Source organism: Phacochoerus africanus, chromosome 13 (assembly GCF_016906955.1).
Source record: "Phacochoerus africanus isolate WHEZ1 chromosome 13, ROS_Pafr_v1, whole genome shotgun sequence".
Classification (NCBI taxonomy): Eukaryota; Metazoa; Chordata; class Mammalia; order Artiodactyla; family Suidae; genus Phacochoerus; species Phacochoerus africanus.
The window spans coordinates 18611926-18631056 of record NC_062556.1 but is presented as its reverse complement, the minus strand read 5'-3'; the positions used below and the strand labels follow the sequence as shown (position 1 = coordinate 18631056).

The 19131-nt window shown below is 36.9% G+C and overlaps 1 protein-coding gene across 3 annotated transcripts in view; it reads left to right on the top strand.

The window, feature by feature from the left end:
* Positions 1-19131, top strand: part of FNDC3A (fibronectin type III domain containing 3A) — a 192882-nt gene that overhangs the window by 138779 nt on the left and 34972 nt on the right. For all 3 annotated transcript variants that reach the window (XM_047756488.1, XM_047756489.1, XM_047756490.1), the window contains 6 exons: positions 4904-5141; positions 9281-9550; positions 10702-10760; positions 14186-14346; positions 16944-17003; positions 18059-18197. In XM_047756488.1, the coding sequence (XP_047612444.1) occupies positions 4904-5141; positions 9281-9550; positions 10702-10760; positions 14186-14346; positions 16944-17003; positions 18059-18197 (927 nt within the window). The remainder of the gene's footprint in view (positions 1-4903; positions 5142-9280; positions 9551-10701; positions 10761-14185; positions 14347-16943; positions 17004-18058; positions 18198-19131) is intronic.

Below are 19131 nucleotides of genomic sequence, written 5' to 3'. Positions count from 1 at the left end.
TAACAAATAAAATCCAGTGTTAGGGATACAAAGCAAGTAATAGAGGATAAATGCAGTAGAATTGACAGAGATCACTGTGATTGTGGTGTCCAGGAAAGTGCTCACAGAGAGCAATTAAGAGAAACACTCCACAGACTCCTAGGCTCACATCTTTTCCAGCATCTTGAGTTACATGTTCTACCTTCTACCTTCTCAGCTCATCATTCAGATTTCTTTTTCATCTAGAACAAAGACAAACTTTCTTGCTCCTATCTAGATCATGTGCCCTCACTGGGGTCCTGACTCTCATCTCTTTTGCCTGAGTAAGGACATTACTCTAGCATTTTTCTTCTCTCTCCTACTACATCAGTTTCTTACTCTCTGATGGATCATGTTCATTAGTTTATCAGCATGTTGTAATCACTCACTAAAAATGACGAATTTTTTAAATTTCTTAATTCCACTACTGTTGGCCACCACCCTATTCCTGTACTCCCCTCTGCAGGAAAACTCCACAATTATGCTATTAGCTCTCTAATTTTCCTTCCTTCTTCTCTCCTAAATCCACTCTCTTAAATCCAGGCTTTGCCCCTATAATTACACTAGGGGCAAAGTGTAAAACTACTCTTATTGAGGTCCCAGTGACTTCTACGTTGCTGTATCCAGTGGTCAGTCCTTAGTCTTCATCTTATTTACCTGTCAGCAGCATTTAACAAAGTTGATCCTTCCTTAAAACAAACAAACAAAAAAAGGAGTTCCCGCTGTGGTGCAATGGGTTAAGGATCCAGCAATGCCATAGCTGTGGTATAGCCTGCAGCAGCTCAGATTCAATCCCTGACCCTGGAACTTACATATGCCATGTGTACAGCCAAAAGAAAAAAAAAAAAAATTTAATCCTTCCTCCCTGATACACTTAGCCACACTATGTATTATAGACTTACCAAACTCAAATGTGTACAACTTAAACTCCAAGTCTACCCTCCACCCCAAATAACTTGTCCTAACCTACAGCTTTCCCTTTTATTATTAATGAAGTACCTTCCTTCCTCAGTGTCTTTTTCACACTTTTCTGGTGGAACTATTAGCTAATCTTGTTGTTCTACCTTTAAAGACGCCTGGGGGGGGGGGGGCGGAATTCCCTTTGTGGCACAGCAGAAACGAATCCAGCTAGTATCCATGAGAATGTGGGTTCAATCCCTGGCCTCGTTCAGTGGGTCAGGGGAGAGCTGTGGTGTAGGTCGCAGATGCAGCTCAGATCTGGCGTTGCTGTGGCTGTGATAGAGGCTGGCAGCCGTAGCGCCGATTCAGCCCCTAGCCTGGGAACTTCCATATGCTATGGTTTGTGGCCCTAAAAAGCAAAAAGTTTTTTTAAAAAGAATTTTTTTTAATGTAGAATATGGACCCACTTACCACTGCTATCACCATGATGGAAGCCACCACCATCTCTTGCCTAGATCTCTGCAGTAACTTCCTAAACAGCTTCCCTGTCTTTGCCCTTGCCTACAGAGCCGGAGTAATCCTGTTAAATGGAAGGGTGTATCAGGATTTCTCAACCTCGGCACTATAGACATTTTAGGCCCAATCATTTTTTGTTTTAGGGGGTTGTTGTCTGTGTTAAAGGGTATTTAGCAGCATCCCTGACCTCTACTCACTAAATGCTACTAGTACTCCAACTCCAGGTCTTACAACCAATGCTGTCCAATGTACTTTAGGAGGATGGCAGGAGAGGATCACCCCTGGATGAGAACCACTGGTTTGTGTTACTTTTTCTGCCTAAAACTCTGTGGTGGTTCCCCATTTCACTGAGTAAATGCAAGTCCTTAATAGTCTATACTGCCTTTCCTGACCTGGCCACCTCCCCTTCCATTTTGTATCTGTTTGACCTCACCTGCTTCTGTACTTGCTCATCCTTTATGCTGATCCAGTCACACTGGCTTCCTTCTAGCCAATTCTAGAGGCTTCATTCTAACTCTTCCTTCTATCCAGAACACTTTCAGATTTTTTCATGGCTCATCCCTCAGTTCCTTCAAGTCTCTGCTCAAATTTCATTTTGCCAATAAAGTTTATCCTGATGACTCTTATGCTACATCCTGTCACCCTCCCACAATACTTCTAATCCCCCTTACCTGGTTTATCCCCCCCCCCCCCCCCGGCATAGTATTTATCACTGTGCAACATGCTAAATAATCTACTTTTGTTATTTTATGTTTGTCTGCCCCAGTTAGTGTGTGTGTCTGTGCAAATACATCACTGTTTTTTCCTCTCCTAAATTACCAGTGTCTTTGTTTTGTTCAAAAACAAACAAACAAAAAAAATGTTTTAATGAATGGAGGAGAGTAGAGCTCTATTTAGAAGAATAGATGTGATTTGCATGGTTATAAATTAAGAGGAAGCAAAGAGAGAAAAATGGCATAAACAAAAGTACAAGATAAAAAATGTATAGTTAAGTCTGAAGATAGTTTTTTTAGTATACCAGCCTAGCTGGAATTAAAGGTTCAGGATTTGGTTTGGAAGAAAACTATAAAGATAGGTTGAGGAGTTCCTGTTGTGGCTCAGTGGGTTAAGAACCCTCCGACTAGTATCCATGAGGATTAGGGTTCGATCCCTGGGCTCATTCAGTGGGTTAAGGGTCTGGCATTGCCGCAAGCTGTAGTGTAGGTCACAAATGTGCTTAGAATCTGGCATTGCTATGGCTGTGACATAGGCCAGCAGCTGCGGCTCTCATTCATCCCCTAGCCTGGGAACCTCCATGTGCTGTAGGTGAGGCCTTTAGATAGGTTGGAACCACATGGTATGAGGGTGAAGAGTATGGGCTATATAATCCTATCAGAAATGGGGGTTCATTTGGGATTTGTGAGTCAGAGAGTTGATAAAAGTGAAAGTCATATGTTCTGACACACACTGGTTTGGCTCACTCAAAATCCGTTCCAAACTCCTTCTAATGTCCTTTTCCCATAGGCAAGAGGCTAAAAAGCTATAAATAGTTTCCAGATTATCTTCAGCTAGGATTCCAGATATGATTTAATTTTCACCAATCATTTACACTTGTCTGAGGCTTGAATCAAGAACTGAGTTAAATAAGGAGAGAGGTGGGATATGAGGCATCCATTTTGCTGGAAGCAAAACTTTATAGTCCTAGAGCCAGTGTATAAAAGCAGCGATTCATTTGCTCTTCTGGTCCCAGTTTAGAAGTAATTCATCTCACACTCCAACAGGAAAGTTAGTTTAATAAGCTATTTAGTAGAAACTACATTCTTTCTAAAGCAGTAATTTGTTTGTAATTTGGGCTTCTCTATACCCAAATAAGTGTGTTTTCTAATATTGCTACCAAGCACATATGCTTACATACAAGATTTGCTATTCTTTTAAATGTGTCCTTCCTAAAACCAGGATTTGCCTGAAAGTTAGCACTTCACATTTTAGTCATTTTCTGTTTCCATAGAAAAAGCATCATTAGCCATTTGTTACACCTCAGTAGTAATCATTTAAGTCTAAAATGGTAAGGACCCTGGGACTTCCCGTGTGGCTCACAGCATAACTCTTTTTTGTCTTTTTGCCTTTTCTAGGGCCACTCCTGCGGCATATGTAGGTTCCCAGGCTAGGGGTCCAATCAGAGCTATAGCCACCGGCCTCTGCCAGAACCACAGCAACTCGGGATCCAAGCCGCGTCTGCAACCTACACCACAGCTCAGGGCAACATTGGATCCTTAACCCACTGAGCAAGGCCAGGGATCGAACCCACAACCTCATGGTTCCTAGTCAGATTCGTTAACCACTGCGCCTCGATGGGAACTCCCTCACAACATAACTCTTCGGTGTTGCTTCTACAGTGGCTGTGGCTTGACCCCTGGTTTGGGAGCTTCCACATGCTGCAGGTGCAGCCACTCAGAGAAAGAAAAAAGAAGAAGACAAAATTTAAAAAAAAAGGCGGGGCGTTCCCTTTGTGGCTCAGTGGTTAACAAATCCAACTAGGAACCATGAGGATGTGGGTTTAATCCATGGCCTCGCTCAGTGGGTTAAGGATCCAATGTTGCCCTGAGCTGTGGTATAGGTCTCAGGCACAGCTGGGATCCTGCATTGCTGTGGCTGTGCTGTAGGCTGGCAGCTGTAGCTCCAATTAGACCCCTTGCCTGGGAACTTCCACATGCAGCGGGTACGGCTCTAAAAAATTAAAGGTTAAGGGCCCTGTTTTAGTAAAAGGATTTCTAATTTTGAAACAAAATCTTATATTTTTTAGACCTTCCTATATACCCTTGTTGTTCCAGTGAGGTTCAAAGGGAGTAAAACTATTATTTTAAAACTTCCTTCTCCACAGTGTGACCCCTGTTCTAAAAATGTGTAGGGGTTCCTGCTGTAGTGCAGTGCGTTAAGGATCTAGCATTGCCGCAGCCATGGCATAGGTTGCAGTTGCAGCTCAGATACCATCCCTGGCCTGGGAACTTCATATGCCTCGGATGCAACCAAAAAACAAAAAAAAAGTATAATTTCTAAGACTTAGGACCACAGATATTTTTCTTAACTGAGAGTTAATATATTTGATTTTTGCCTCCTTAAAACAATCTTCAACTGTTAAAATTGTCCATATCTGGAAAAGGAAAGTAATTCCTGACCCTACTATGTACAAACCAAAAGTTCCCTTGAGACTCCCTTCATTTTTGCTGTATCACTAGATGCATGTAACACCTAAGATAAATGCCAACTATTTCAGAGCTCATTGTTTATATTATTTAGCTAGTCTTATCAGTTAATATTTATATTGCATTGTATGATTAAAAACTGCTTCATGTTTTCAGTGCTAATTCATACATGTAATGCATTTAATAAATTTTTTCCTGTCAGTTCTGTAAAATGTTTTAACTTCTAATAGTGTAAAAATTGCTTATATTCTACAGAAGAAACTTTTAATCTGTTTTTCATTTTGTAGGTTATTGAAGACAATGGTGTTAGAAGAGTTGTTGTGGTTCCTCAGGCACCAGAGTTTCATCCTGGTGGTCATACAGTCATCCACCGTTCTCCACATCCTCCTCTGCCTGGTTTCATTCCTGTCCCGACCATGATGCCCCCTCCACCACGCCATATGTACTCACCAGTAACCGGAGCTGGAGACATGGCAACACAGTATATGCCACAGTATCAGTCTTCCCAAGTATATGGAGATGTAGGTAAGACATCTAAAAATATTCCTGTTTGATGGCGTTGGCTATTCTTTGCTTAAATATAATAGATGCTATTATCATGTTATACAAAAGAAACAAAAAATGGTAACAATATCACAGTCTGTTACACTATCACAATTTCTGTTACTCATATGCTGTGTTAAATGTTTCATCCTCATGATCACCCTTCAAAGCAGATAAACAGAAAACCAAAGAGATGAAGTAACTTATACAGTGGTATTTAGTGGGGACACATTCCAACAAGAGATCTTTTCCTCTGTCCTGCTGCTGTCTCGCTCTGAGGAAATATTTTGGCCCGGAATAATCGTGCTGCTGTTGAATCCTGAGGGCTCTGATGCCAGTAACTAAAGTTGCTATGAGAGACTGGAAAAAAAGAGTAAGACATAACCCTTGCCCTCAGGGAGTTAATAAATTGTTGGGAAAAATAGGCAACTACATACACACAAAATAATCACTTTATTCTTTCCTATGACTTTAAATACCACCTATATACTGACAGTTCTCAAATTTGTTATCTTGGGAGTTCGCATTGTGGCTCAGCGGAAATGAATCCGACTAGGGATCAGTTCTTGGCCTCACTCAGTGGGTCAGGGATCCACCGTTGCCGTGAGCTGTGTTGTAGGTCGCAGACACGGCTTGGATCCTGTGTGGCTCTAGCAATGAAATGTGTTTTTTCTCCCCAGATCTTAGTACAATTTGATTTTTTTTGTGTTTATTTATATGTCTTTTGCCCTTATTTGACTCTAACCTCCCCTGAGAACTGAATCTGTTTTATTCTCACTATTTTCCTGGCACTTAATCAGTACCTATCATTTATCTTTAGTAAATCTCTAGAAGAAATAACTCTAAATAAAAAATTAAAATTATGTGTCACAGCCTGTATGCAATAGATATATATGTCATATATTTTTTTCAAACTTTTTCTGTTGCCCAAGGAATACGTTATTAATTCTGCAGGTCTGAGTGTGGTTTGGTTTTCTGCATTTCTGAGAGATTCCCAGGTAAGGGTCATACAGTGAGCCAGTAGACATACTTGTAGCAAGAGTTTGTACTCAAATCGGCCTATTCCATTTTATAACTACTAATTATGATTTTGTTTTTAAAAATGTGTTTGAGAAAATTGTAAGAAAAGGCTAAATATTACAATTGGTACTATTTTGCATTTTTAAAACCTGTTGTTACTCACAGGGAATAAGCATTAAAATAATGAATATGATTCACAGTGATGCAAAGGAAAGTAAAGCATGTAAATCTACAAAGAGCATGAATCTAAAAACTAGATACCCAACAGTGGAAGACAAGAGTCATACTGTATTTGAAGTTTTAAACCAAAGAACTTACCACTGGATCGTAATAAGTTACAGTAATTTTATAATCAGTAGCTGCCTCCATTACCCCTTTTCTATGTATATTTTGTTCGGGTTGCCAAAGTGGAACCTAATCCAATATTTCACTCTCAACAGCTACAGTTATTAAGGCTTAACTTTGGTAGACACTATGCTCATACATGTATTATCTCACTTATTCCTCAGTAAAATCCTACAAAATACAGATGAAGAAACTGAGGGTCAGGAATGTTAAATAATTTCTGCAAATCACACTTAGTTCATTGCCAAGGATTTTAACCCTCTCAGTCTGTTTGATACTAAATTTCCTGATCTTTTTTAGTGCAACGTATTTTTTATTTTCCCCCCATGGTTAATTTATCGTCCTATTTCAGTCATAAATGAAATATAAAAATATTTGGATAACTACATTTTAAAAGTATATGCTGATTAACTACAGTTCCTATGTTTTTTATTGAGATAATTCACATAACAGAATGTACCATTTTAAAGTGTACAGGTCAATGATTTTTTAGTGCATTCCCTGGATACTACATTCCCTTACTGCTATCTAATTCCAGAACATTTCTGTCATCCCAAAAACAAACTCTATGTCTATTAAAAGTCGGTCCCAATTCTGTCTTTTCCCCCATCTCCTAATCTACTTTGTATCTCTGTGGATTTGTCTACTCTAGACATGTCATGTAAATGTTCATATAATATATGGCCTTTGTATCTAGCATTTTCCACTTAGCATATTATTTTCATGGTTTACTTCAAGCTTGTAGCATGATCAGTGCTCCATTCCTTTTTATGGCTGAAAAATATTCCATTATGTGGATGTAATTTTGTTTATCCATTCATTAGTTGATAGACATTTAGGTAGGTTGTTTCTACTTTTTATCTGTTAGGAATAACGATGCTGTGACACTTGTGTACAAGTTTTTGTGTGGACGTAGGGTTTCATTTTCCCTGGGTATATAGCTAAGAGTGGAATTACCAATTCATGATAATTCTATGTTTAACTTTTTCAGGAACTGTGAAATTGTTTTCCATAATGACTCTACTATTTTAAATTTTTATCAGCAATATACAAGAGTTCTAATTTTTCCCTATCCTTGCCAAAGCTTGTTATTGTCTGTCTTTTGATTCTAACCATTCCAGTGAGCGTGAAGTATTACCTCATTATAGTTTTGATATGCTTGCACTAGCAAGCATCTTTTGAGCATCTTTTCATTTGCTTATTGGCAGTTTTTTGGGGGTTTTTTTGTTTTTTGTTTTTTGTTTTCTTTTTACGACCACACCTCTGGCATATGGAAATTCCCCTGCCAGCAGTCACATTGGAGCGGCAGCTGTGGCCTTTGCCACAGCCACAGCAACTTGGGATCTGAGCTGCATCTCTGACCTACGCCAGATCCTTAACCCAGTGAGCAAGGCCGGGATCAAACCCACATCCTCATGGGTTCTAGTTGGGTTCTTAACCCACTGAGCCACAAAAGGAACTCCGTACTTCCTTGACGGTATCCTTTTGATGCAGAAAAGTTTTGAATTTTGATGAAATCCACCTTATATTTTCTTTGATTGCCTATGCTTTTGGTGTTATGTCTAAAACTATTATCTAATCCAAAGTCATGCAGATTTCTATAAGTTTTATGGTTTTAGCTCCTTCATTTAGGTCATTGATTCATTTTGATTTAATTCTTACGTATAATGTGAGGTAAGGCTCTAAACTCACTTTTTTAATATTTTAATATTGTACATATCCTTATAATACTCAAGAATATTATACTAATTTTCTTAAAGCACTAATTTAAATTTTTTATTGAGATTTTGAATTTTTTCTTTAAAAAAATATTTTCCTCACTACAGACTTTAAATTTAAAATGAAAATAAACTCTGAGGACAATTTATTTAATAATATTTATGAATGTATTGCTCTTAGATTGCTGTGTGATTTTTATTAGTGTGAATTCATTCTTCTGAGTCACAGTCTTGAGTTTACAATATCTGAAGATGTGTAATAATTTGTACATAGATTCTGTTACTAGAAATAGTCCCACACATTTATTTTTGCTAACTCTTTAAACCTTTTTTTTTTTTTTTTAGCAATGATTTGCTTTTTGAATTATAAGGGAATTTAGATAGGTGATGTTTACTATGTTTTACGTTTGAAGTTGAAAAAGAATAAAAGAAAGAACTATGCACAACTCAGTTCAGATCTCATTCCCCACCTGTAACAGTCATAACATGCCACCAGGCTGCTGCTAGGGAGATTATTAGTGCTGAGAAAAGATGAAGGAAAGAAACATCTGTAAGATTATAATTATAATTCAGTTACAAAGCTTGGTTCTCTCAGTTGGTGAAGATGCAGAAATAGCTTTGTTGTGTAAAATTATTCTTCGAAATATTTTATAAGTTTTATATAATATAATGATAGATTTATTTCCTTTGCTTTTCTCATGCCATAAATGTGTTTGGAGAAAGTGACCTTTTAAAATGTTTCTTTTTTTTGTCTTTGTTGTTGTTGTTGCTATTTCTTGGGCCGCTCCGGCGGCATATGGAGATTCCCAGGCTAGGGGTCCAATCGGAGCTGCAGCCACCGGCCCACGCCAGAGCCACAGCAACGCAGGATCCGAGCCGCGTCTGCAACCTACACCACAGCTCACGGCAACGCCGGATCGTTAACCCACTGAGCAAGGCCAGGGACTGAACCCGCAACCTCATGGTTCCTAGTCGGATTCGTTAACCACTGCGCCACGACGGGAACTCCTAAAATGTTTCTTATTTTTTATTTCCTAGATGCTCATTCTACACATGGAAGGTCCAACTTTAGAGATGAAAGATCTAGTAAAACATATGAACGTTTGCAGAAAAAATTAAAAGATCGCCAAGGGACACAGAAGGATAAAATGAGCAGTCCACCGTCATCACCCCAGAAATGCCCTTCTCCCATAAATGAACATAATGGACTTATAAAAGGGCAGAGTGCTAGTGGTGTGAACACAGGATCAGCAAAGAACAAGTCAGGAAAAGGGAAAGGTGTTGCACAAATTGATGCAGAAATAGAAGGTAACTTTTTAAAATAAAATTTATTCCAATTGTACTTTTCATCATCATTTAACCTACAAAAAATGTATTCTAACGTTTTAGACATTTCATCATGCTTCACATAAAATGTAGATTAATGGCCTAACACTTCCTAAATGTGAGGGGAAAGTTTTAGAACCTAAATTGTTACTAGGATACTTCTTTTATGTTTTGGGAAAGCTCAATTAATAAATTCACCTATATCATAAATTTTACTAACCAAGAGAAATTTCTGTTTAATAGGAAGACTCAGAGTTCATCCAGATCCCTTTTCTTCTCTTTCTGGATCTAAACCCTTTTCTTCTCTTTCTGGACCTAAATAAGGCTATGCTGGTTTTTAATAAAAACTCTTTATTTCTCTCAACTCCTTTATATCCAAGTCCCTGATAGCAACTGATTATGTCATTCACCAATCTATTTATAATACTCTAAAGTTAGGATAGAGTATTGTCCATTCCTTTCTTCAAAAGTTCTTTTTGTTTTAAAACCCCCATGTTTCCCTTGAATCCTTCCCCTAATCTGTCTTTCACCACATGTATTCTGAGCACTGTTTCCTTTTCTTTAAAATTTCCAATCGCCATCAAGTTTAATGCTTTAACATTTATATAAACATTTATATTAACATTTATATTAACATTTATAAAAATGTTCTCCCATATTTTTGAGACCTCCTGATCATTCTGTTTCAGCACTAATGTTCCATTAGAGTTAAGCTAAAGTTTCAGATACGTCAGTGGTGACTATAAGTTATGGTCAAGTCAATTATATTCCTATTTTGGGAACCACAATTAAGGCATGTCATTGAAACAAATGATAGTTAACTTGTCATTAAGAGGTAGGAGATTCACATGTAAGAATATTCCAGAGTATTTTTTACAGCTATGAAAAAAATACACTTTCTGTAAGTAAAATTTATTGACTGCTTTAGAAATATATAATGGTATTATAATTAGTAATCATGATTATACTGGAAGTAGAAATTGAGGCAGAAGAACTCTAAAGAGCCACAAACTGCTGAATATGAACTAAGGAGTAAAACCAGCCTATTGATACATATTTAGCAGACATATTGTAAGCAGGATTACTGTATTTAAGTTCATCTTTTTAATATTTAAAAAAAATTTTTTTTTAAGAAAAAGATGAAGAAACTAAAGCTTTTGAAGTACATCTTTCCACCATTCTAAAACCAGTGGTAAGTATTTCATATATTTTCTTTTTTTATCATTTTTTTTTTTCTGCTGTATAGCATGGTGACCCAGTTACACATACATGTATACATTCTTTTTTCTCACATTGTGTTCCATCACAGAGTTCCCAGGGCTACACAGTAGGATTCTATTGCTAATCGATCCTGAAGGCTACATTCTGCATCTGTTTACCCCAAGCTCCCAGTCCTTCTCACTCCCTCTCCTTCCCCCTTGGCAACCACATGTCTGTTCTCCAAGTCCATGATTTTCTTTTCTTTGGAAAGGTTCCTTTGTGCCGTATATTAGATTCCAGTTATAAGTGATAGCATATGGTGTTTGTCTTTCTCTTTCTGACTTATTTACTTCACTCAGGATGAGAGTCTCTAGTTCCATCCATGTTGCTGCAAATGGCATTATGTCATTCTTTTTTATGGCTGAGTAGTATTCCATTGTGTATGTATACCACATCTTCCTAATCCAATCACGTATCAGTGGACATGTGGGTTGATTCCATGTCTTGGCTATTGTGAATAGTGCTGCAATGAACATGCAGGTGCATGTGTCTTTTTTAAATAGAGTTTTGTCCGGATACATGCCCAAGAGTGGGATTGCTGCGTCATATGGTAGTTCTGTGTATAGTTTTCTAAGATACCTCCATACTGTTCTCCATAGTGGTTGTACCAGTTTACATTTCCACCAACAGTGCAGGAGGGTTCCCTTTTCTCCACACCCCCTCCAGCATTTGTTATTTGTGGACTTATTAATGATGGCCATTCTGACTAGTGTGAGGTGGTATCTCATAGTAGTTTCATATATTTTCTTGACATTTATATTTAGTATATTCATATGGGATTTTGGAATATTCAAGCCTTACTTAGAACTTAATAAGAAATGTGAGATCAGTAAAGGATCAATACAGATCTGCCATAAGGAGAGAGATAGGTTATTCATTGAATTCATTTTTTTAAATAAGGTTTTAATGTATGAAAATGACTCCCCCCAAAAAAAAGTTCATGCTAAAATAGTTAGTATTTGTATTTTCAAGTTACCCCAAAAATACTTTTGGATTATTTGTATGAAGACAGATTAGAAAAGTGGTTATTACTCTTAATACCTTTTCCACAAAGGCTTACCTTTTAATTTTATCCCATTTTAGGAAGTTTTAATAAGCTAGTCCCCCATAATATGCTACAGTGGTTCTACTTTTTCTGACAATTCTAAATAATAGATTTGAATGCTCTAGTTATTTTCAATCCAATTTGTTTTCTCTTAGGCATTGGGAGTATACATGTAAATTAATGTAAACATATAGAATTATTTCACAGAAATAGGTAACATAAGTTTACTAGTGTCAGACTCTGTTCAAAGTGCTTTGAATACCTATATACATTATTTTCTTTAATTCCTACAACCGCCTCTGTATACTATTTCCTCTGTTTTACAGATGAGGAAACTGAAACAAGAGTAGGTTCAATAAGTAGTGTTGAAGCTGGGATTGAAACTCAGGCAGTATTCTTCCAATATCTATGTATATCCAAATGAATATCACTAGATTTGCTGGAAAAGTAATTTGGTAATCTTAATTGATATTTGAATGACTTAATAGCTAATGCTAGTAGCATGTACTTGTTAGGGAAAATAACATTAAAAGTATAATTTTTTAGGAATTCCTTGGCAGCCTCACAGTTAAGGATCTAGCATTGTCACTGTTGTGGCACAGGTTTGATTCCCAGCCCAGGAATTTCTTTATGCCACAGGCACAGCCAAAAAAATAAAGAGTATAAATTTTCAGACACATAAAACATGAAAGAGTTATTTTAAAGAATTTCTTGCTCAGTATTATGAGGAAAATATAACTTAGATAATACGCCCTGTGTCATAAAACTTAAGTAATGCTGATGGTTTTGTTTTGCTTTGTATTGTCTTAGTTTGTTTTTACAATTGAAGATAGTTATGTCTGTTTTGCCTCCTTTGAGTGTAAGTATCAAGTGAGATGGATATAAAAGCATATTTTACTTCTAAAAAAGCGTATAAAATAGATGACATTTCAGATAATTTTCACATCTGTATTTTTTAACCCTTATTTATTCACTGCTTCCTCTGGAACCATATTTCCCAAGACATCCTAAAGAATACACAAGTTTAGGGAGTTCCCATCGTGACTCAGCGGAAACGAATCTGACTAGCATCCATGAGGACCCAGGTTCCATCCCTGGCCTCTCTCAGTGGGTTAAGGATCTGGCATTGCCATGAGCTGTGGTGTAGGTCGCAGATGCAGCTCGGATCTCGGGTTGCTGTGGCTCTGGCCTAGGCCAGCAGCTACAGCTCCAATTTGACCCCTAGCTTAGAAACCTCCATATGCCATGGGTGCAGCCCTGAGAAGACCAAAAAAAAAAAAAAAAAAAAGGAATGCACAAGTCTAGGAGGTTCCCTTGTGGCACAGTGCGTTAAGGATTTGGCGTTGCCTCAGCTGTGGCGTGGGTTCTATCTCTCCCAGGAACTTCCACATGCCAGGGGTACAGCCAATATAATAATAATACCCAAGTTTCTAAATTTTGCCAACAACTAGAACTTTATCAGGGAAGCCATTTTTTTCCTTTTCTTTCTTTTTAGGGCTTCACCTGTAGCATATGGAAGTTCTTGGGCTAGAGCTTGAATTGGAGCTACAGCTATAGGCCTACGCCTCAACCAAGGCAACTCTGGGTCCAAGCCACATCTTCAACCTATGCCACACCTTGCAGCAATGCCAGATCACCCATTTCTCCAAAACCTCAACACACTAGATAGCAGTTACCATGTCCTTTGTTCATTTTTCTCTTGAGTTTTTGGCATTTTTTTTTATTGTTAGACACTTTCTAAAGTGAGGAAGTGAACTCTTTCAAATATGTTACAAGTGGGTTTTTTCTGTGGTTCTTCCTTTTGACTGTATATGACGTCTACACTAATAGTTTTTTTTTTTTTTTTCTTTTTAGGGCAGCACCTACAGCATATATAAGTTCCCACGCTAGGGGTTGCAACTGAGCTGCAGCTGCCAGCCTACTCCACAGCCACAGCAACCCTAGATCTAAGCCTTATCTGCGACCTACACCACAGCTTGCAGCAGTATAAGATCATTGATCCTCTGAGCGAGGCCAGGGATTGAACCTGCACCCTCATGGATGCAAGTCAGGTTCTTAACCTGCTGAGGCACAGTGGGAACCACAACACTGGTAGTTTTAAATGGCCCAAAATGGTCTTTAAACTTTTGTCAAATCCATCAACTCTTTCCAGCAAATTGTATCTCATCTACAAATAGACAGTTTTTATTTGTGAGGCATTTTATGTAAGTAGTTACAGATTTATTCAATCTTGAAACCTCATTAGATTTTTCACTTTTTGTTGTACACTTAATAGTTGTTTCAAAGAGTTTTTGAATATTATGTCTTTGCAGGCCTCAGACATCCAGGCAAGGACGGTGGTACTTACCTGGTCACCTCCTTCCAGCCTCCTTAATGGCGAAACAGATGAGAGAACTACTGTACCAGAGCTCTATGGCTATGAAATTCTGATCTCAAGTACTGGAAAAGATGGGAAATATAAAAGTGTCTATGCGTAAGTATTTGTTTTGTTTTACTCCCTCCCATCATATATGTTCGTGGTTTATCATAAAGAGCTTCTTACTACTCTTGTGATGTTTTCCCTTTTTGTGCTCTTATTTTGAATCTCTAAGTTGACTAATGAGAGTAATTTCAATGTAAAGAGTCCAAGGACTTCCTGTTGTAGCTCAGCAGTAACAAACCTGACTAGGATCCATAAGGATGTGGATTTGATCCCTGGTTTTAAACCATAATTTCAGTGGTTAAGGATCCAGCATTGCCATGAGCTGTGGTGTAGGTTACAGTGGCTGCTCAGATCTGGCGTAGCTGTGGCTGTGGTTGTAGACCAGCGGCTACAACTCTGATTCAACCCCTAGCCTAGGAACTTCCATATGCCACAGGTGTGGCTCTTAAAAATAATAATAAATAAATAAATAATAAAGAGTCCAGATACTTACAGGTTCACATTTCCATCTGCAGCTCCTTTGGAATAATCACTTTCATTGGCCACATTCAGCCTTTTTATTTTTCAATAGGCTCCCTAATAGGTATTTTACTTTTCACATATATATAAAAAATATATATTTTTATATATATATTTATATTTTATATATTTATATATTAATATATTTTTATATTTATATTATATATATTAATATATTTTATATTTATGTATATTTATATTTTTAATATATGTATAAATTGTAGTGTATAGAAGCTAGGACCAGGAATGGAAAACTCTTATATTGTGAACTCACGCAATGTGATATTCCTCCCCTAAGGAGTTGGGTTTGATTCTTACTTGTATAAGCTCATGTCCTATTGTAAAATGAATTTAATACTGTTGTTCCTCATTTGTGTGTTAGTATGTTAATAATCATATTTTGAAAACATCACATAGTTCTCTTTTCTTGGTTCAAATGTGTATTTTACACCAAGAAGCCTTAGAAAATGTCACTGGCTAAAACTGTGACATTTATGATTGACAGTTGTAAAACAAATTATTTTTGTGCTCATTCATGTAGAAATTTCTTATTCTTTTTTTTTTTTTTTTTGTCTTTTTAGTGCCACAACTGCAGCATATGGAGGTTCCCAGGCTAGGGATCAAATCAGAGCTGTAGCTGCTGGCCTACACCACAGCCACAGCCACAGCATCACAAGATCCAAGCCACACCTTCAACCTACACCACAGCTCACGGCAATGTCAGATCCTTAACCCACTGAGCGAGGCCAGGGATCAAACCTGCGTCCTCATGGATGCTAGTCAGATTCATTTCTGCCAAGCCACGACAGGAACTCTGAAATTTCTTATTCTGATGAAAAAGTATAAAGTCAATTACTATTATAATTTCAGCTTCAGGAAGATTGTAAAGGAGGTGGTTAGCCATTTGAATGATCATAATTAAAACAGAACACTGGATACATCAGCCTTCTTGGTATCTTTTTTCAGAAAAATAGCTAGTATGGGGAAGAAAGGAAAGTGAAACTGCTCCAATGACTGTCATCCAGTAACATAAGATTATAAAATGTCCTGTCTCCTCTCTGTTGAGACTTCGTTGTGTTTATTCTATTTCTTTTTCTTAAAAGAGACATAAGGAGTAAGAAGGGGATAAAGTACCATCAAATAAAGGTTTCTTTTTGAGTTAATGGGTGTTCTAGTTTGATATGGCACCTTGCTAAATAAGAGGACAGATTTATCTCCATTTGCAGCCTGACCAGAGACCACAACAGGGAAATTATAGTCAACCTCAGACACCTTGTATACCCTACACCAATGAAGGTCTCTCTCTGAGGCTGCTGTACAACTGCCCAGTTCATTAAGTTGTACTTCCATCAATGAGACTGTTTCCTTTCCCACACTATTCACTAGCTTTGATGTAAGAAACAGGATAGCTGGAAAGCAGGTGGGATGAAGAAGTCTATAAAGTGGAAAGGAGAGAAACTTGGCTGAAGAAAATGGAACAGAGAACAGTGATTCAAAAAAGAGAGAAAAAACAGGCTTTTTTTTTTTTTTTGCTTCATACCCAAATAAGAGTTGTATTAAGTGATTATTTAAGAAATTATATGCTGTTATATTTGAAAATGTCATAGTGATCGAGAAATGCTTTACTTTATGATTCACTTTTTTTTCCCCTTATCTACTCATTAAACTGTAAAATTTTAAATAAACTTCCATGTTATATTTTAAATAAAATCCAGTAATGCAGACTCCTTGTCAAAACTTGGTAATTGTGATTCTAGTAGTACACATGTTTTATTTAGCATTTTAACTATATGCAAATGGATTTTTAAATAATTGAAAATGGCTCTATTTCTTCAGTAAGGTAAATATCTTCCCTAACTTCACACACACACACACAAATCTGTCTTCCACAGTTGCTTTGCCCAGCACGCCTTTTTGTTTTCAAGTGGTTATTCAGCTACATACTTAAGTTTGGGCATGTATCCTAATTACACAAAGTCCATACTAGTGCAATCTGAATGTGGTTACCAGTTGGAAAAGTAAAAAGCAATACAATTTCATAAAGTGCCACAAAATATAGTGTACATAATACATATCCTCAGAAAATGCTTTATTTATCAGATAATGAAATGTTACCCTTTTTTCCCCAGGGGAGAAGAAACAAGTGTCACTTTAAATGATCTCAAACCAGCTACAGATTACCATGCAAAGTAAGGAATTCCTTTATGTTGCTTTTATATGATATAGCATAGGGTTTGTTTGTTTTTAATGATTTCCTTAAGTCTAGAATATAAGTTAAGTATTAATTTTGGATTAAAAACATGGACTTTGTAGACCTTGATTTTTTTTCTTTTGGTATAATTATAAAAATTTTTCCAAAAAAAAAAGGCATGTAACTCAAATGTTATATTGAAGACTTAATCTCACCCTATTTGTAGGACATAGGAATTAGAACAGATATACAGATAATATGTATAATTTGTCTCTAATATCCAATTTAGTACTGTAAAATTATCCCAGCTTTTGAAATTTTCACAGACCAGAATCATAATATTTGCTACTTATATGTAGTTTTAAAACTCTTAGAATTTCATAACATTTAATTGGGGTAACTTAGATACTGCTGTTTTACTCTGCACAGATCTTCTATTATAATGTATTTATTTTGTAGACTCTAGGGCCTTCCCAGCTAGGACTCAGTATGATTTAGGCAGTCACCTCTGTTTTTGAAAAGAACACTTGTAGTTGGGAATATTCCTATTAAACTATTAAATTAAGTCTTCAACTATACGTCTCTGGATGAACCCAAAATATTATCCATCCTATTATCTTTCAGACTGTGGATTGCAACCATTATTGAATCATGAAATTAATTTTGTGGGTTATATTCAGAATTTTTAAATTAAATATAATTGAATGAAATAGAAAGTATCAGTATACCTAGTTAAGGATATTGTTTCAGGATACTCTGTGCGTGCCTGCGTGTGTGTGTCTGCCTGTGTGTGTACAAATTCATATCATAGAAACTCAGTCACAGTTTAACTGTATTGCTTACTTTTTCAGTCAGAAAAAGATGAAAGCCACTGGTCTTTTCTGTTTTTCCTTTTTTTAAGTCATCCTTTATTTCTAATACGCATATTTTCTCAATAGAACATCTATTTAGAGGGCACCTCACTGACTTGCAGGCACTTAAAGGTGATGCTATAGAATGGCGGGATAGATACAATGATTCTGCAGGATAAAACTGCTTATTTTATCACTGTAGAGTCCAGGCAGGATACAATTCTATAAAGGGAACTCCTTCAGAAGCTGAAACCTTTACCACCTTGAGCTGTGAACCTGACATACCTAATCCACCAAGAATAGCCAATCGGACCAAAAATTCACTTACTTTGCAGTGGAAGGTAAGACTATTCTCTAGATTATTTCCAACTGGACATTTTTTCCTTTTTTTTTTTTTCATGTAATATTAAACTTCAGTTGTTTTTGGACACAAAAAGAGGTTTAAGCTAACTTGCTCTTGATCTTCGCATATATTAATTAGACATTTGTTTCTTATGTATAACACTCCTATCAGTTTTTCTTACTGTATGTAAATGTAGCAGAAAAGATTGATTAGTAGTCCTTACACTGAATGTGTGATGACACTGCAGTGTGTGAGTCTCAAGTTCATTACTACTCATATTTTGTAACGATGCCTTTATATCCTGAATTTATCCTAAAATGAGATTCATAATAGCTTAACTAGACTCATAGTTTTAAAAATATCAATATAATGCCTTAAAGGAGGAATAAAATTATTTTTATTAGAATGATATATTTTTAATATATAAATATTTGAACCCATCTACATAAGAAGATGTAATGAAGCAGATAGACACTAGATAGAATTGGTAATCAAATATCCCAGACATCATTGTCATTGGTGACATGATTTTCTGAAATGATACATAGGTCTTGGCAAATTCTGAACAAAATTAAGTACAATCATGGAGTTCCCGTTGTGGATCAGTGGTTAACGAACCCGACTAGCATCCATGAGGACATGGGTCTGATTCCTGGCCTCACTCAGTGGGTTAAGGATCCAGCATTGCCATAGCTGTGGAGTAGATCAAAGACATGGCTTGGGTCTGCATGGCTGTGGCTATGGCCAGCAGCTACAGGTCCAATTCGACCCCTAGCCTGGGAACTTCCATATGCCTCAGCTAAGTCCCTAAAAAGAGAGAAAAAAAGTTAAGTACAGTCTTTCCCAGATGACACGGTAGTTGCATTTAGGGGAATACAGTAACTATTAAAACTATACCAAAAATACCCTGTAAAATGGAATTAAGTTCTAGG